The 19,569-nt window shown below is 43.7% G+C and overlaps 1 protein-coding gene across 1 annotated transcript in view; it reads left to right on the top strand.

Annotated features, from left to right (window-relative positions):
• Positions 1-19,569, top strand: part of FAM180A (family with sequence similarity 180 member A) — a 102,794-nt gene that overhangs the window by 46,768 nt on the left and 36,457 nt on the right. Inside the window, exon 2 of the mRNA XM_088459237.1 lies at positions 15,684-15,973. Coding sequence (XP_088315363.1) covers positions 15,898-15,973 — 76 coding nt within the window. The 5' untranslated portion in view covers positions 15,684-15,897. The remainder of the gene's footprint in view (positions 1-15,683; positions 15,974-19,569) is intronic.

Genomic DNA, 19,569 nt, shown 5'->3' with positions numbered 1-19,569 from the left:
AAAAAAAACGCCCTGATTCAGAGCGAACGCTCGTTCAGAGTGTCAGTCTCTGAATCAGGCCCACAGTCCATCGCTAGGCATGGAATGATGGCATGGGATGCCGACTCCAGAATACCGTATTGGGGGTTAGGGTTTGGTTTAGGGGTTAGGCACTAGGGGGGAGGGTTAGGTTTAAGGTGCGGGGAGGGGGAGGTTAGGTTTACGCACTAGGGGGGAGATTAGATTTAGGCACCGGGGAGGGTTAGGGAGATGGGGAGGGTTAGGGTACTTACCCTCAGGGGTCCCATATCCAACCCAGCATGCTGCCCAGCATGAGCCCAGTGCCAGTACGCAGTATGCTGCCCAGCATGAGCCCAGTGCCAGTACGCAGTATGCTGCCCAGCATGAGCCCAGTGCCAGTACGCAGTGTGCTGCCCAGCATGACCCCAGTGCTAGTACACAGTGTGCTGCCCAGCATGACCCCAGTGCTAGTACGCAGTGTGCTGCCCAGCATGACCCCAGTGCCAGTACGCAGTGTGCTGCCCAGCATGACCCCAGTGCTAGTACGCAGTATGCTGCCCAGCATGACCCCAGTGCCAGTACGCAGTATGCTGCCCAGCATGACCCCAGTGCCAGTACGCAGTATGCTGCCCAGCATGAGCCCAGTGCCAGTATGCAGTGTGCTGCCCAGCATGAGCCCAGTGCCAGTATGCAGTGTGCTGCCCAGCATGAGCCCAGTGCCAGTACGCAGTCTGCTGTCAGTGTAGCTCAAATGTGCTTGTTATGTTTTCATGTTTGCTGTAACCTGTATTTGGGTTATTTTTCATGTTTTCTTGTGTTCATTTATACATGTATATATCATTATATTTCATTTGTGCATGTGTGATTTGTACAATGGGGGGGGGGGGGTAAATCTCCTTACAGATGATTTTTGATTTGCCTTTTTAAGTGTTAGTAAATGTGTGATCTATTTTAGCCCCAGAAACACAACATGGATTAACATCGATTTGAAATCGATTACAATCAATTGAGATCAACCTTTAGTAAATTTACCCCTGAGTGTCCGGCGCTGCGGAATTTGTGGTGTCTTACAAAAGAAGCGGTGATGATGAGGGGGGCGGAGGACGGTAAAGTCTGACATCACAGACAGTAGGCAGCGCAGCGTGCCGCCAGTATGGAATGCATAGTACATACTACAGCATCACAACCCTGGCCCTCCCACCTGGTCTTAGGGGTTAGGGTTCAGCATACTTTAAAAATGCAGTGTCTACATTGTGGCCACGTTAACATTATAACAGTGCCGACATACTGAATATCGACAAGGTGAATAGTCACTGTCGGCCTAATATACTTGTGGGTGGCTGGGGATGGAAAACCAGTGGGCGACCCAGCCATCCGCATGGACACAGCTGTAACTTGTAGCATCAGGAGCCTCTCTCCAGCCAGTTGATCATTGGGGGTCTCGCGCTGTACAGGCTCGGCTCCAGGTGTCCCTGCTCGCTCTCTGCCGGTGGGGGATTAACCCCTCCACTGCTGCCTTGCAGCACAGCGAAGAGATATTACATTTTATGCATTTCTCTCGCGAAAAGGAAACCCCACACCCTACACAATGTACAGGCGTCATAGCTTCAAGGTAATTAGCAATCAGTAGCTTACAGGACGTTTAACTTGCAAACTAGGGGCCTGATTCAGAGCCGGACGCAATTAGCGCTCGCTCGTCCAGAAAATAGGGGTGGCTCAAATGAACCGTTCGCTCTTTGCGGTCTGTTCACGCCTCTAGGTCTGAACGCGAACAAAACTTGCGGTCGTTTTTTGGAAAAATACGCCCCCTGGCCGCTCGCATCCTACGTCATGTCCGCTATTTATTAGATTAATCGAGTACATCGACCAGGGTATGAACTGCTCGCTATTCTTGTGGTTGGTTTTTGCTACCACAATCTTGCGAGCAGTTCTGTCTATAAAATAACCCAGTGACGTGGTCAATGACGCTGCTGTATTAATTATGCACACCCATAAAACGCCCGTTTTGACCTTTAGGCACGCCTGCGTTCGGATCTCCACTCCCCGTTTTCAAGCACCTTCCCCTGTTACCACCCACATACGCCTCCTCCTGTCACTCGAATTTTCAGGCATTCGCTATTTTGCGAGCACATGAATTTCGACCACACTGACTGGTTCGCGCATGCGTATTACGATCCGTACGCATGTGCAGTTGGGCAAACATGGCTCGGAGCGAACGAGCGGCCGCTTACGAGCGGCTCTGAATCAGGCCCTAGGCTTCATTTCAGCACTACGTTCACATGTGTACGATTCTTTTCCATATAGCGCAGTAGAAAATATTTAGAATCCGTGGTCCTTTAGAAATGCTGATTAATGACAAACACATATGCTGTAATGTATACAGACTATAGCCTAGTGACCCCAACTGTATAACTCAGCAGCAGGAGGAAACAGTCACTACATGTACAGAGCTTCTGTTAGTTTGGCTTTTAACAAATCATTATAAAATATTTAATCCTGGGTGATAAACAGTCCCAGGAAGTAGACATGATACATTTGCATCCATTTAATAAACACAAAATTCAAGTGATAAATAGAGAAGATATTTCTCTCTGAAGAATGACATAGAATAGCCGACATAATGGGACTTATTGAAAGACGACCTATATCAGGGGCGTTTCTAGAGAGGAAGGGGTCCGTGTGCAGTCTCCGACACGGGCCCCCTCCTCTCCGACGGCGGGCGGCAGCGCACTGAGCTGTGCGCGGCCAGCGCCGGAGTTATAGACTCTGGGCACTTGAGAGCCCCAGAGTCTATCATGTATGCACAGGTCACTGGGAAAATGGCCGATGCGGTCATTTTCCCTGTACTGTGCATGCGCATACGACAGCCAGATCCCCCCTTTCTTGTGTCACATAAATAAATGCGGCATCACGATCCCGAGCTGACTCGCAAATACAGCGATCTGGATCAGCTGGTCGTGACGCCGGCGCACCTCGGTCACTTACCAAAATACACGATTCTTCTGCCACCACGCAAGTCTCTTCCTCCAGAGTCCTGCAACCTCTGAACAAATTATTAATAAATCTCTTTCAGGTACACACAGGTATGTAGCGTTGGCCTCACAGGATCGCAAGTTCAATAAGAATCACGGGGAATATGGTAGATTAAATGTGTTTAATCCAAAAAAATATTTTCAAGGCTTAGTTACATAAAATATGAATGAAAATGAAACACAGATTATATATGCACAAAATTTCAGAATATAAAATAAAAGGGAGGAATCAGAGAATCTAAATTTACAAGTAACATTTAAATCTCTGCGTTTAGGAGCTCACAAATTTAGTTTCAGGTGCATCTTAACCCCAGAAGGCTGCTCCCCGGAAATGGACATTGAATGCTGGATGCCGGCATTTCTTTCTATAGATTTCTAATTCTTTGTTCCTACTTAAACAGGTTCTCCTTATCAGATCAGCAGGGTTTGAGATTAATAGAGGGCCCTTCTGATTTCCATTACAGGGTTACCTGGCCAAACCAACAGGGTCCCTGTTATAAAGATTTGTGACTGGATAACTCAATCTTCAACTCCCCCCTTCCTGGGTCAAAGTAAACATAACAGTCCTTATCTCAGCTTCTATAGAACAACTCAGATGCATACAGGTTCCTTTAGATGTGGAGAACTGGACCTGGTTTTAGGATTTACAATCCAGGACACTCTGACTCCAGGGGTCATAAAGGGAGAGGCCTAGTTCTCCACACATGACCTCATATTGTGAGGAATATTCATTCTTTTTGCTATCTGAGAGCCATCCACTAGATTACAGCTTACAATTACCTTTTGCTAGTCACAGTCATTGCTGACATGCACACAGAATAGCAATGGACACACCATGTTTATACAGAATATAAAATGACAGAATATCACACAGAATAGACTTTGACATGCTATGCATTTTGAGAATATCATATTTTGTGAGGGTCTATTCGCTACATGCGGTATGTTTTCACTTTTCACATTACTTTACAGGTCTGGTGGAATTTTATGAGAATGCAGTATCACCTGAAGAAAAAAAAATCAAGCTATAAATTTGGGTGGGCACTCTTAAACAAAATTAGTAATATTGACGTTGGAATGTGACCGTCACAAGCATCGGGGAAATGGGCTCAGCACAGGGTGAAGGAAACTGCAGTAAAGGAGTTAAATAGGCTTAGCCATGAAATTAGTAGGTTTAGCCATAAAATGAATAGCCATACCTATGGAATGAATAGGCTATCCCATGAAATGCATAAAAATACCCATGAAGTGAATAGGCATAGCCATGAAATGAATAGGCATACACATGAAATGATAGAAATACACATGAAATGAATAGGAATACCCATGAAATGAATAAAAATACCCATGAAATGAATAGGAATACCCATGAAATGAATAGGCATACCCATGAAATGAATAGGCATACCCATGAAATGAATAGGCATACCCATGAAATGAATAGGCATACCCATTAAATGAATAGGTATACTCATTAAATTAATAGGAATACCCATGAAATGAATAGATATACCCATGAAATGAATAGACATACCCATGAAATGAATAGACTTAGCCATGAAATGAATAGGTATACCCATGAAATGAATAGGTATACCCATGAAATGAATAGGTATACCCATGAAATGAATAGGCATACCCATGAAATGAATAGACATACCCATGAAATGAATAGGAATACCCATGAAATGAATAGACATACCCATGAAATGAATAGACTTAGCAATGAAATGAATAGGTATACCTATGAAATGAATAGGCATACCCATGAAATAAATAGGCAAGCCCATGAAATGAATAGACATACCCATGAAATGAATAGACTTAGCCATGAAATGAATAGGCATACCCATGAAATGAATAGGCATACACATGAAATGAATAGGCATACCCATGAAATGAAAAGGCATACCCATGAAATGAAAAGGCATACCCATGAAATGAAAAGGCATACCCATGAAATGAATAGGCATACCCATGAAATGAATAGGAATACCCATGAAATGAATAGGAATACCCATGAAATGAATAGACATACCCATGAATTGAATAGGAATACCCATGAAATGAATAGACTTAGCCATGAAATGAATAGGAATACCCATGAAATGAATAGACTTAGCCATGAAATGAATAGGCATACCCATGAAATGAATAGGCTTACCCATGAAATGAATAGGCATACCCATGAAATGAATAGGTATACCCATGAAATGAATAGGTATACCCATGAAATGAATAGGCATACACATGAAATGAATAGGAATACCCATGAAATGAATAGACTTAGCCATGAAATGAATAGGAATACCCATGAAATGAATAGGCATACCCATGAAATGAATAGGCATACCCATGAAATGAATAGGCATACTCATGAAATGAATAGGAATACCCATGAAATGAATAGATATACCCATGAAATGAATAGACATACCCATGAAATGAATAGGAATACCCATGAAATGAATAGACTTAGCCATGAAATGAATAGGTATACCCATGAAATGAATAGGCATACACATGAAATTAATAGACATACCCATGAAATGAATAGGCATACCCATGAAATGAATAGGCATACCCATGAAATGAATAGGAATACCCATGAAATGAATAGACTTAGCCATGAAATGAATAGGAATACCCATGAAATGAATAGGTATACCCATGAAATGAATAGGTATACCCATGAAATGAATAGGTATACCCATGAAATGAATAGGCATACCCATGAAATGAATAGACATACCCATGAAATGAATAGGAATACCCATGAAATGAATAGACATACCCATGAAATGAATAGACTTAGCAATGAAATGAATAGGTATACCTATGAAATGAATAGGCATACCCATGAAATAAATAGGCAAGCCCATAAAATGAATAGACATACCCATGAAATTAATAGACTTAGCCATGAAATGAATAGGCATACCCATGAAATGAATAGGCATACACATGAAATGAATAGGCATACCCATGAAATGAATAGGCATACCCATGAAATGAATAGGCATACCCATGAAATGAATAGGAATACCCATGAAATGAATAGGAATACCCATGAAATTAATAGACATACCCATGAATTGAATAGGAATACCCATGAAATGAATAGACTTAGCCATGAAATGAATAGGAATACCCATGAAATGAATAGACTTAGCCATGAAATGAATAGGCATACCCATGAAATGAATAGGCTTACCCATGAAATGAATAGGCATACCCATGAAATGAATAGGTATACCCATGAAATGAATAGGTATACCCATGAAATGAATAGGCATACACATGAAATGAATAGGAATACCCATGAAATGAATAGACTTAGCCATGAAATGAATAGGAATACCCATGAAATGAATAGGCATACCCATGAAATGAATAGGCATACCCATGAAATGAATAGGCATACTCATGAAATGAATAGGAATACCCATGAAATGAATAGATATACCCATGAAATGAATAGACATACCCATGAAATGAATAGGAATACCCATGAAATGAATAGACTTAGCCATGAAATGAATAGGTATACCCATGAAATGAATAGGCATACACATGAAATTAATAGACATACCCATGAAATGAATAGGCATACCCATGAAATGAATAGGCATACCCATGAAATGAATAGGAATACCCATGAAATGAATAGGTATACCCATGAAATGAATAGGCATACCCATGAAATGAATAGGAATACCCATGAAATGAATAGACTTAGCCATGAAATGAATAGGAATACCCATGAAATAAATAGACTTAGCCATGAAATGAATAGGCATACCCATGAAATGAATAGGCATACCCATGAAATGAATAGGCATACCCATGAAATGAATAGGAATACCCATGAAATGAATAGGCATACCCATGAAATGAATAGGCATACCCATGAAATGAATAGGTTTACCCATGAAATGAATAGGCATACCCATGAAATGAATAGGTATACCCATGAAATGAATAGGTATACCCATGAAATGAATAGGCATACCCATGAAATGAATAGACATACCCATGAAATTAATAGGAGTACCCATGAAATGAATAGGCATACCCATGAAATGAATAGGCATACCCATGAAATGAATAGGAATACCCATGAAATGAATAGGCGTACACATGAAATTAATAGGAATACCCATGAAATGAATAGGCATACCCATGAAATGAATAGGCATACCCATGAAATGAATAGGAATACCCATGAAATGAATAGACATACCCATGAAATGAATAGACTTAGCCATGAAATGAATAGGCATACCCATGAAATGAATAGAAATACCCATGAAATGAATAGGCATACCCATGAAATGAATAGGTTTCTGCACGGCTGCCGACACTTGAGACTCCTGGAAGGAGTCAGGCCTACTGGGCACTATAAACTGATGTGGTTTTAGGAATGACCTGTTCATGGAATCTCAGTAACACGGAATAAAAGTAATTAGAATTTTTTCACAGGCAAAATATATAGCAACGTTTCACATAGAGTCTCAACACAGAAGTTCAGATATGCAGTAGTCAATATAGGAGTAAACCCCATATGTAAATAAAGTCTCTGATACTAATGTGGTGGGGAACCCCGAGTCCAATATGAGGCTAAGACCTCAGGATGGTATAAAGGACGTTACTATGGTTGAGCCCTGTAGTGTGATGAAAATCCGGAACAGGGTTGAGCCCTGCAAAGTAGTGAAGATCCAGAACAGGATTGAGCCCTGAGACGTGGTGAAAATTCGAGACAGGGTTGAGCCCTGTGATGTGAAGCAGGGTTGAGCCTGTGATGCAATGAAGATCCGTGACAGGGTTGAGCCCTGTGATGTAGTAAAGATTCCGGAGCAGGGTTGAGCCCTGTGATGTAGTGAAGATCCGGGACAGGGTTGTGCCCTGACATGCGGTGAAGGTCCGGAGCAGGGTTGAGCCCTGTGATGTAGTGAAGATCCGGGACAGGGTTGAGCTCTGAGAATTAGTAAAGATTCCGGAGCAGGGTTGAGCCCTGTGATGTAGTGAAGATCCGGGACAGGGTTGAGCCCTGCGATGCAGTGAAGGTCCAGAGCAGGGTTGAGCCCTGCAGCGTGACGAGGATCCGAAGCGGGGTTGAGCCCCGCGATGTAATGAGGGTCCAGAGCAGGGTTGAGCTCTGCGGCGTGATGAGGATCCGAAGCGGGGTTGAGCCCCGCGATGTAATGAGGGTCCAGAGCAGGGTTGAGCTCTGCGGCGTGACGGGGATCCAGAGCGGGGTTGAGCCCCGCGATGCACGCACGAAGGGTCTGGCGACGATAATTGTAACAGTGCAGTTTATCTTTATGTACTGAGATAGTCACAGTCCTGACCGTTTCCCCATGAAATGAATAGGCATACCCATGAAATGAATAGGCTTCCCTATTAAATGAATAGGTCACCTAACCATGAAATTAGTAGGCTTAACCATGAAAGTTGGTGAATCATACTGCCCCCGTGTTTCATATACTTACAAGTAGCATTCCTTTTTTATTTTTGGGTGGGGGGGGGTTGATTAAAATGTTAAGTTTTGATTGCACCAAAGCATTTTGCTGCCTAGATCAAAGGCTTATTGCCAGTCAGCTGATGTGATTGCCCCAGGACCTCAGCCAGCCGCTGCAGTTATAACGTAATATGGTATTAAGGTATTAGGCCCTCATTCAGAGCCGGACGCAATTAGCGCTCGCTCGTCCTGAAAATAGGGGTGGCTATTCAAATGAACCGTTCGCTGTTTGCGGTCTGTTCACGCCTCTAGCTCTGAACGAGCGAACAAAACTTGCGGTCGTTTTTTGGGAAACTACGCCCCCTGGCCGTTCGCATCCTACGTCATGTCCGCTATTTATTAGATTAATAGAGTACATCGACCAGGGTATGAACTGCTCGCTATTCTTGTGGTCGGTTTTTGCTACCACAATTTTGCGAGCAGTTCTGGCTATAAAATAACCCAGTGACGTGGTTAATGACGCTGCTGTTTTAATTACACCCATAAAACGCCCGTTTTGACCTTTAAGCACGCCTGCGTTCTGATTTCCACTCCCCGTTTTCAAGCACCTTCCCCTGTTACCACCCACAAACGCCTCATTCTGTCACTGAAATTATCAGGCATTCGCTATTTTGCGAGCACATGAATTTCAACCGCACTGACTGGTTTGCGCATGCGTATAACGATCCGTACGCATGCGCAGTTGGCCAAACATCGCTCGGAGCGAACGAGCTGCCGCTTACGAGTGGCTCTGAATCAGGCCCTTAGTTTCTAACTTGCAGCTTGACAGACTATAAAACTGATATACACAATCACAGCTACCTTCTGCAGAGCATCTTCCCCCTGTAACAGCGGTTACACGGCGTCGCACGGACATTCCACATCTGACATGTTTTGTTTCTGGTAATTCCGCATTAAATTTCTGCCGTTCTCAGCAGGAAATATTACAGAACAACATCTCTGCTTCATATATAGCATTCTCACATGGCACGGCGACAAAACTATGTCACATAAGATAACACAGGGGTCATTCCCCCATCTGGCTGATGGAAAGCAATCTGCACAACCTCCAATCGCCTGCATTCCATAGAAGGAACAGGCGTAAAGGAGGGTTTGATAAAGCAGCTAAACTTTCTGGGAAGCAGAAGTTACTGTAGCAGGCGCCAAAGTTATGGGAAGAATTTCCTGTATTTTCTAAGCTGTTTCTAAGCCTTTATCGCCACAATATGGAAACATAATAGGCTCAGATTGTGTTTTATATATGAAATCATTAGATCAGTATTTCCCATTATAAGTTTTCTCTTTTATCACTGATGTTGTCTGCATAAAGATCTAGGGGCCTATTCATTATCCGTTATGAGCCCATTACACAGGTCTGCGATGAAAAAGCTTTTTTTATGTGATACTTATAGATTTTTGGATTCTGACCACAAAAATGACTCCCGATTTTGCATATCACATCATGTTTTTCTGCAAAATGTGTATTTATGAATGTAATTTTTTTTCATATTCTTTAAAGTAATAAATGTATTCTGCCTACATTTATTATAAAACTGAATTTAGTCGGTAGTATAGAACATTTCAGTTCTCGTCATAAAACGTCCCCCCCCAACCAGTGTCAGATTAAGGTCCACATGGGCCTGGAGCTGAAATTTACAAAGGGCCTAAACCCCATACTGTCTAAGGGAACATTGCACACACACAACAACTAGGTGAGCTGGCGAAGGTGGAACCAAATACAACAGAAGCAACACAGTTTTGCCTTGTGGCGGCTCTTTTTAACCCCTGCCTACCACCACATACACACACACACAGTACACACTACACACACACAGTACACACTACACTACACTACACTACAGTGAAGAACAGGGTGAACGGTTCCACCAAGACGTTAAAGATGTAGAAAGAAGATACCAGGGTCGTAGGGACATCAGCATGATGGCTGACTACTGCTGGATGATACACAGAGACGACACAGAAAAAGCTTATAAGCGAAAAGCGACAAAACGAAGTTTGAAGACAAAAAAAACAAGATAGTAACGATTTTTTTCAATAATTATGGTTTTGTTTTTATTATTGTTTGATTTTATTCTTATTTTGTTATGTAATTAAGACAAAAACAGTGATAGTATCTACACTTCTACGTATTTCACAATAAATATGTCAAAAACAATTAAACTTCTTGTCTTTTCTTAAAAATGTATGTAACCCCCGTATAGGTAAATGTGATGTGGTAATATTTTTTAATATACTATTTCTTGATGTACACAGAAGTATAATTAAGAATATAAGAGTATTATTAAAAAAGCTTTCAATAACTTAAATTTTGCAGACCTGTGCTATTAGAGGACCGATGGGGCTGTCTAGTATTCAGAAAACTCAGAGTTTGTGGGAGGCGTTGGTTCCCGGAGCCCCGCCCCTTCCTATATGTAGATCCAGGGTTGTGAAGAGGGATCTGAGTGGTCTCACTGGGAAGGGACATGGCCTCGCGGCACTCCCCCCCCCCTCCCCCGATTTAATTTCTTGGGGTGGGCTACAGCACTCCCGGAGATGCCGGGCTGCCTCCAGAGACTCTCCTTGCAATGTCAACTCTTCCTCAGTGATAGGGAGCTGGGTGCTGCACAGTAACATCACAGTGCAGCACACGGCTTCAGGTCACCGAGGAGGAGCCGGCATTTTGATGTCACCCCCTTGGAGAGTGGCACCCAGTGCAGTCTGCACCCCCTAGTGATGCCACTGAGCTGGATCCTTTTAGGAGTCCTGGAGTACAGGTGAAGATAACCACCTCCCACCAAATACCATGAGCAAAACTTAGCGGACCTGTGGAGAAGTTGCCGATGGCAACCATTCAGCTCCTACTTATAATTTTATAGATTGTACTTAATAAATGAATAGCTGATTGGTTGCCATGGGCAACTTCACCACTGGTCTACTTCACAAAGTTTTTCAATGCTTGATAAATAAACCCCTAAGAATGATGGGGAGTATTCATGCCCCAGTGTGGCCACACTCCCTGAACTGGTGCCCGCCAGCCAGATTAAGGGCCACATGGGCCTGGAACTGAATATGATCAAGAGCCTACTGTGAGAAGCGAAGGGGATGTGGCCAGTGCTGTGTAGGTGTGGCCAGTGCCATGTGGGCGTGTACACCCTCTACACTATCAGCCCCAATGTCTATATAAGTACATAAAAGTTTAATATAATATCCTTTGATAAATAGGCCCCTTTATCTCTATACTTTATCTCCCCGCAAGAACTGATAAATATCCCTGTTATGAAACACCAGAGTATTTGTATAAGTCCCCTACAGCCACACTACAGAGGTCTTGCCACAAACGCTTCTGATAAAGAACCGAAATAGGGTTTGAAACGCGTTAAGCGGTGTGGCTGCATTAACTGCCGGCTGATGTGGGGGACTCATTTACCTGGGCTGACTGAGGGATTGAGGAGTATCCGGAACTCTGTGCAAAACCCTAAACAAGACCTGGATCGATGAGTATACAATGTCTCCATACACATGCTGATGTGTTATATGCTTTCTTCGATGTTATGTTTGTGAGTGCTTTTTTAAAAATTTAATTTTTAACCTCATCAAAGGTGTTTACACTACTGGTTCTCTTTTCTCTGGTTTTTATGTGCATCCTACATTTATGAGTATCTCTGGCTGAATTTATATGTCAAACTATCTTTTCACTACATCACATGTTTGAACTGAGAGGACTGGCATTCATTGAACTACACATTCAAAAACTACAGAGAGAAGGATTTGCACTCTTGCAAAAACTCTGGACATTAAGGGTGATTACTGATTATATCTTTTTATGATTTCATGATTACAGGTTTTGCGCAAAAGTTGCATTATATTATTTTCTGTTTATTGCTGTTTAATTAGTCTAATGTGAACCTCTTTTTTTAATGCATGTGCTGCATAGTATAACCTATTTTTGTAGAACTTTTTTTCTAGATGGTAATTTAATAAAGAAATGCAGAGGCTTAAATATACAATGGCTCACAGGTGTAGAGACAGAGGGCCTAATTCAGACTTGGGAATAGAGAGAGATATGTCTCTCAAATGATCATCTTGGTGAGACCATGCTGCACTGCAGATGGGCAGATTTAAAATGTGCAGAGAGATTTAGATTTGGGAGGAGTGTTTCCAATCTGACATATAAACTGTAGAGTCATAATAAAGCTGTGCAGTATTTGTGGGCTACATGCAAAAGCAGCCAGTATTTACCCTACATGCAAAAAAAAATAATGTATTTACACCCCTTGCATTGCAACATGGTTTGTCCAGGTTCACAGTTAAGTGCTATCTCTCTCTCTCTATTCCCAACTCTGAATCAGGCCCAGAGTCCAGGTTCCAATCAGACTGGGGATCTCCAGGTACACAGACCAGGCAAGGCATGCGCACGAAAGACACCAGGACACAGTAATCAGGATCCAGACCAGAGGCTTTCACAGGAGCATAAGCTATAACAGGCATTGGTGTGCAGGGCTGGCTGCACCAATAGCAGGCAGCCAGTGACACCAGCCCCCCTGATTAATAATTCTGTGCAGCTGCTGAGCTGTATGCAGAACTGGCATCCCAGCTGCTAATCCAGGCCGGTACCACAATCCCCTGCTGCCACCCGGCGTCCCCTGGTTGCCAAGCAACCAGCGGAACCATCCATCATTGAGGCTGGGGAGACCCGGCGTTCCAGCTGCCTAGTGACGGCTGGGGCCGCATTAGTAATGGGTCGCAACGGCGGCTCCTACCAATCCCCCTCTGTGAGTATAAGTGTTTATAGAAAGCTCTTTAAATTGATATCTTCTATATTTTGAAGATATTAAGCAGAGATCAAATTGTAAAATAAATAAACCATTTTGCAGCAATAAAAGTGCTATTAGTTTTCCAACAGTCCGATGGTTGTCCTTTATAGTCTAGCAAGCAGGCCCAGCTATCTGTAGAGGCTGCACAGGCGCCCAATGTTCGTTTCGTTTCAGTGCTAGTACAACTGACTTTCTTCAGGGAATATTCCCAAAACATGCTTATCCAGTTCACTAGGTATGTCATCACCTGACCCAATTACTCCTTCCATCTGTGCTAATGGCTGCTACCCTGCAAACGTGACTATCAAACCTATGCACCTTGGCAGAACTCTAGGTGCGCTTACCCACGCCGCAAGGTTCATGCTGGGTCCAAAGCTGCATTTAGACTGCGAGTGACCATTTTGTGCTTCAGAATTTTTCTCCACTGACCCATAGTTTGAAGCAATGTGTGCGTCTATTGGTTATAATACTATAAGTACATTATCTCCAGCTACTAATTGGAGTTCACATTAAACAGAGGGCCTGATTCAGAGCCGCTCGTAAGCGCCCACTCGTTCGCTCCGAGCGATGTTTGCCCAACTGCGCATGCATACGGATCGTTATACGCATGCGCGAACCAGTCAGTGCGGTCGAAATTCATGTGCTCGCAAAATAGCGAATGCATGAAAATTTGAGTGACATGAGGAGGTGTATGTGGGTGGTAACAGGGGAAGGTGCTTGAAAACGGGGAGTGGAGATCAGAACGCAGGCGTGCTTAAAGGTCAAACGGGCGTTTTATGGGTGTGCATAATTAATACAGCAGCGTCATTGACCACGTCACTGGGTTATTTTATAGCCAGAACTGCTCGCAAGATTGTGGTAGCAAAAACCAACCCCAAGAATAGCGAGCGGTTCATACCCTGGTCGATGTACTCGATTAATCTAATAAATAGCGGACATGACGTAGGATGCGAGCGGCCAGGGGGCGTATTTTTCCAAAAAACTACCGCAAGTTTTATTCGCTAGTTCAGACCTAGAGGCGTGAACAGGCCGTAAAGAGCGAACGGTTCATTTGAATAGCCACCCCTATTTTCTGGACGAGCTATCGTTAATTGCGTCCGGCTCTGAATCAGGCCCAGTGTCCACAGCTAACACATAAACATATAGGTCCTCCATACACCAGGGCTAGCTCCTGAGATAAGTAGCTGTAAGCAGTAGCTTTGTAGTGGCAGTATAGTGGGTAAAAGTGACTGCACTATGGGCCTGGTTTAGATAGATGTGGACGCTAAAGTCATCACAACAGCGAATTCTCACAGATCCCAGTTGCAAAAATATGCTAATGACTCACCCGCCATTCAGTGCTTAGAGGCGCCCAGTGAAAGCTTCTCACGTCCGCCGCAGTCATCAGCCTTCTGAGTAAGTCTAAGCTGCCGCAGACTGGATGCAGTTATAATCCCAACAAGCGGGATGCAAGCACTTAGAATGTTGGGATGCCAGCGTCAAAATTCTGCCCACCTGGCTTCCGAGCGCCGACATCCTGTGCCCAACCCGCCGCAGGCATAGCTGGTCTCCAGGCACACAGAGGACTCTCCTTCTGCGAGCAAGGATGCAGCAGCTAATGTATGGACCCCCAGAAAAAAAGTGTTCAAACGCTACCGACACGCCTGCGTTAATCTAGCACAGCCCATTACCTTCCCCCAAACGCTGACTACCTGTCACTCACTTTGCGAATAACTCCTCTACGTAAACATAATCAGAAAACAATCCCTGCACTTGCACATTGCAGCTTACGCATGTGCGCAATGGCTAACAATCGCTCAATCTGCATAAATATTGTTACTGGCCAATAAATAAGGCAGCTTCCATTACTTGTTATGTAAGTCAGCTCCCATTGGCCAATATAAAATATTTAGCATTGCATAGAATATAATACACTATAATAAAGCTCCATCTACACAATGTACAGTATAATGTATATGAGCTGGGCTGTACTGCAAACAGAATATTGCCAATGGGATCTGCCTCTTATATTGGCCAATGTTACCTGTATTCTCAGTTGGAAAATGGGATCTGCTCTTTATAACTGTAATAGGCCAGCTTGTTATATGGCTAATGTGTATTATGATAGTTGGTTTCAGCAAGACATTGAATAGGTGAGCGGGTGTCTGTGGGTTGGAGCCTCCAATTACACCACTGGGCACACAGGTGAATCTCACAGAATTCAGACACTTTGTAGGGAGTTTCCTGAGTTTCCACAGAAGTTCTGTGTCAGGGAAGGCGGCCGCTTCCCAGAGGGGTGTTTATGGTACAGACAGTGATATGGAGGGTGGATAATGTTTGGGTTCTCTCTCACTGCAGAGCTCTCACATGCTGCAACCCTGACTCACTCCAGATGTGTGTGAGGGGGGGGGGAAGAAATATCTGGTACAGTCATAAGTCAAACTACAAGCAGCTTGAGAGATCACAGAACTAGGCTACTGAGAGACTCAGGAGCAGCAGCAAGAGGAGCAGGTTCTTTTTCAAAAGGAAAACCGAGACCCCACACTCAGTCCAGGCGCGCTGCGGCGATATAATGTACCTACAATCCTGCGTCTTACTGCTGCTCTATAACTATGTGGAGGCCAATTTCACCAACAAGTGGCAAAGAGGTAAATATATTATATATGTTGGAGTTTGCATTTATTTTATAAATTTAATTTTATATTATCATTTGTAAAACATTATTATTATTATTATTATTATTATTATTATTATTATTATTATTATTATTAATAATAATAATTAATAGGATTATTTTACTTATTTGTTATTCAGTGTAAAAACAAACCAGGACATATAAATTTGTGATTTTTTTTTACTTTCTTAAAAGAAAGTGAAGAACACATTTATAGATTTTCATTTAGACTCCAGAAAACCTCCCAAAAATAAATATCACAAATTGGATTATACATCACAAGAAATGTTTTTTTTTTTATTGGCAGGTAAGGAAAATGTGCATATAGATTTTTTTGTGAAAGCACCACTTGCTAATTAAAAAAAAAATAGTAATCACCGAGGGGAAATTCATTTATTATCTTTTACATTAATGTGATACGTTTTCACAGAAAGAAAATAGTTACTGGTACTATAGCTAGCATAATATATATAGAAGGCTGGGATTCACTAAGTAGAGTTTCCTGTGATTTCCCAGATAATCTATAAGATTTATTTGGGGATTGTGTATAAAGGGCTAAGGCTTGCAGAATACATACCTTTTTGTTTAATTTAAATAATTGCTTTCCATATACAGTAGGGTCATATGTCAATCTATTTGAATTGGATAGCAAATCAAGTAGAATTTTTTGCATTATACAGTGTGTGTATGTGTGTTCATTAACTAAATATATTCTCAAATTAAAGTGGTGTTTTGTTAAAGATCTACAACTGTTGCACTTGTAAAATTCAGCAACCTATAGTTACTTTGCTACTAATGGAAAACTTGACAGCTTACAATGTTACAAAGTATCAGTGGGCGCTTGTATCTGTCTAAAGTGTATATGTCCGTCCTACAAATGTTATCTTGGGACTTTACACATGGACATTACCCCCAAAAAAGTTGCATAACAAAACCTTGTACTTTGTTGTCACAAAGATAAGACAAAGGGCCTGATTCAGACCCACTCGCGAGCGGCTGTCCGCTCGCAAGTGGGTCGATGGTGTGCACTGCGCATGCGCACGACGGAGGGAGCTCCGTCGTGCGCATGCACGAGACGCGATGGGCGAAGGACTTCCTTCGCTCGTTGTGTCTGATCAAAGGGGGCGTGCTGTCGATGTTGATCGACAGCACGCCCCCTTCGGTGGGCGTGCCGGGGGCGTGCCTCCCAGACGGGGGCGTTCCCAAGGGAACGCCTACCGTCAGAAGCCGGCCCCACTGACATCACTAGTGATGTCAGTGGGAGTGATTTTGGCTCTGATAGAGCCAAAATCACTCCGGGCCTTCTCAACCGCAGGCTTCGGCTCGCAGTGGCGATGGTCGCGATTGTCAAGACCATCGCGACCATCAACCTGCATGCTCGTATAGGCTGTGGGTGGTGACCCACAGCTATACGAGCATCCAGGAGGACGCTCCATAATTATGGAGGTGGGCCCTGATTCAGAGCGAGCGCTCTGGTCAGAGCGTCCGGCTCTGAATCAGGGCCAAAAAGTGTCCATCTACGGTATGTACTGTACATTGTTCTTTGGACTACAAGCATTCTCTCCATAGTGTTGGTTGCCTGGAGTACATGCATGTGTGGCTACAGCTCTCAATAACCTGCAGATGAATTACAGTGAAATGCGTGGGACCTGTTTCTGATACATTTAGCAGACACAGCTATAAACAGATGGCACTAGTGGCCAAACAGTCTACGCACTCGTGACTTTAGAGCCTGATTATACGTCTCACACTTATCAGTCCTATTGAAGGTCCTAGAATTGCACTGGTCTTTAGTACAGCTGGGTAGGGGTGGTCATCGGAAACCAAATTTTCGCAACTATCGATCCAGTGGTGATGGTTTTGCCATTTGAGTCAAGGATTGTGATGGTTCTGCTACTGTATGATACTTTTCAAAGTGTGTTCTCCTGATGTATGTAGTGTTGCAATACACCACAGGGGAGAAACACAGACCCATAGGACGTCCTCCTTTGCGCAAAACTGTAACGTAGATGAGTTACACCATCAAATAGTTGACAAACAATGGTGGCACACCATCAAAAGGAATTATGCTTCAGCGATTCCACCCTACTGTTAATTGGTAGATAAACAGAATATGTTACAGTTGTAATGGGACTGGTGTAGATTATCACATCAGTGAGAGAACTGGTCAGCGGTGGTCGTATTTCTGCTCCCATTTCACTACCCTGTAGCTTCACACACGGGGCCCGATTCTCCTGATTCTGAGTAGCACGCAAGGCAGGTTTTCATGGAGTTGAGTGATTTTTTGTTCTTTTGTCACTGCGCAAATATGTCTAAAAACTCCTATGGCGCATGCGATACCCAGAGGCGCCATTGCAATTGCGATGCGCATTATCAGAATTGTACTGGAAATGCATTGGGCATTAGTGGGCAGTGGTGGTTATTAAGACGCCCGGAGATGACCCATCTTGTGGTTGTTATGGGAGTGTCGCAGGTGTGTCGCTGAGGTGGTTGTGTAAAACAACGCAAAATCGCTGCCACACTCGCGGCCATACTCAGACAGAGAATCTGCACATAGCATAGGGCTGACATAAGTTTTCATGAAGTGACCGATGGTGGCGTCTAAAGAAAATGGCGTCTGTTTTTGAACCAAGCTCCTTCAACCTGCCCAGCTCCTTACCAGCAAATCTCATTACCCCCAACAGGACATGTTTGGAAGAGTTCTGACTGTGGAATCAGGTGGGATAATTACTGACCCTAGCACAATAAATGAAGTCCCCAGTGAATGATTAAAGAAATCCACAAAACATGGCCTGTTGGTCGTGCTTAAGGAATGTGTTGAAAGTTGCTGCCTTGACCCATACCGTGTGCAGCGTTATATGCATCACTGCATTTGGGCCGCCCCTTTCCATACACTTGCTTTAATAACTGGCACTTGTGGCGGATTTTACCTAGGGGCGTCGGGGCTGCAGCCCCCCCCCCACCAGTAAAATCCTCCACTTCAGCAAGCCAGTGCAGTCCGTGACTGCACTGGCTACACTGTGACTGGAGGTGGCTTCCTATTGGCAGTGCCATCTGCCTGTCACGCACAGAACAGGCAGCCCCAGGGGGAGGAGACACTTCTGCCAGTCCAAGCTGCCATAAGCAGAGAGTGGCATCCAGTGGAAGCCGCTGCTCTGCCTTTCGGGTAGCTCTACAGGGCTTCTCGGGGCTACTACCAATGCAGCCCCGAGAAGCTGGTGTAAGGTTATGCACAGGCGCGGCGCAAGTCCCGGTGCCTGACATTCATTGTGCAGGTGCCGGGACCAGAAGCAGCGGCAGCCCCCCTCAGGAAAGAGGGCAGAATCCGCTGCTGACTGGCACCATCATTTGTAGACCCCACCATTGATTGTACCATAAAGCCTTGTCCGAGCCCCATGCTATCTGCTGATGCTCTACCAGAGTATGCTCTCTGCGGGAGGGGAGGGCTAGGGTTAGGCTGTGGGAAAGGGGCAGGATTAGAAGGGTTACCTTATTTACCTGCAGGCATTGGCATTTCGACCGCTGGCATTGTGTGCACTAGGATCACGACCCAACCCATCTAGTGCTGGG

The sequence above is a fragment of the Taudactylus pleione genome, unplaced genomic scaffold, assembly GCF_031769625.1.
Source record: "Taudactylus pleione unplaced genomic scaffold, aTauple2 ptg000903l, whole genome shotgun sequence".
Lineage (NCBI taxonomy): Eukaryota > Metazoa > Chordata > Amphibia > Anura > Myobatrachidae > Taudactylus > Taudactylus pleione.
Note: the sequence above shows the minus strand (reverse complement) of the source record. Positions and strands in the feature narration are given on the sequence as shown.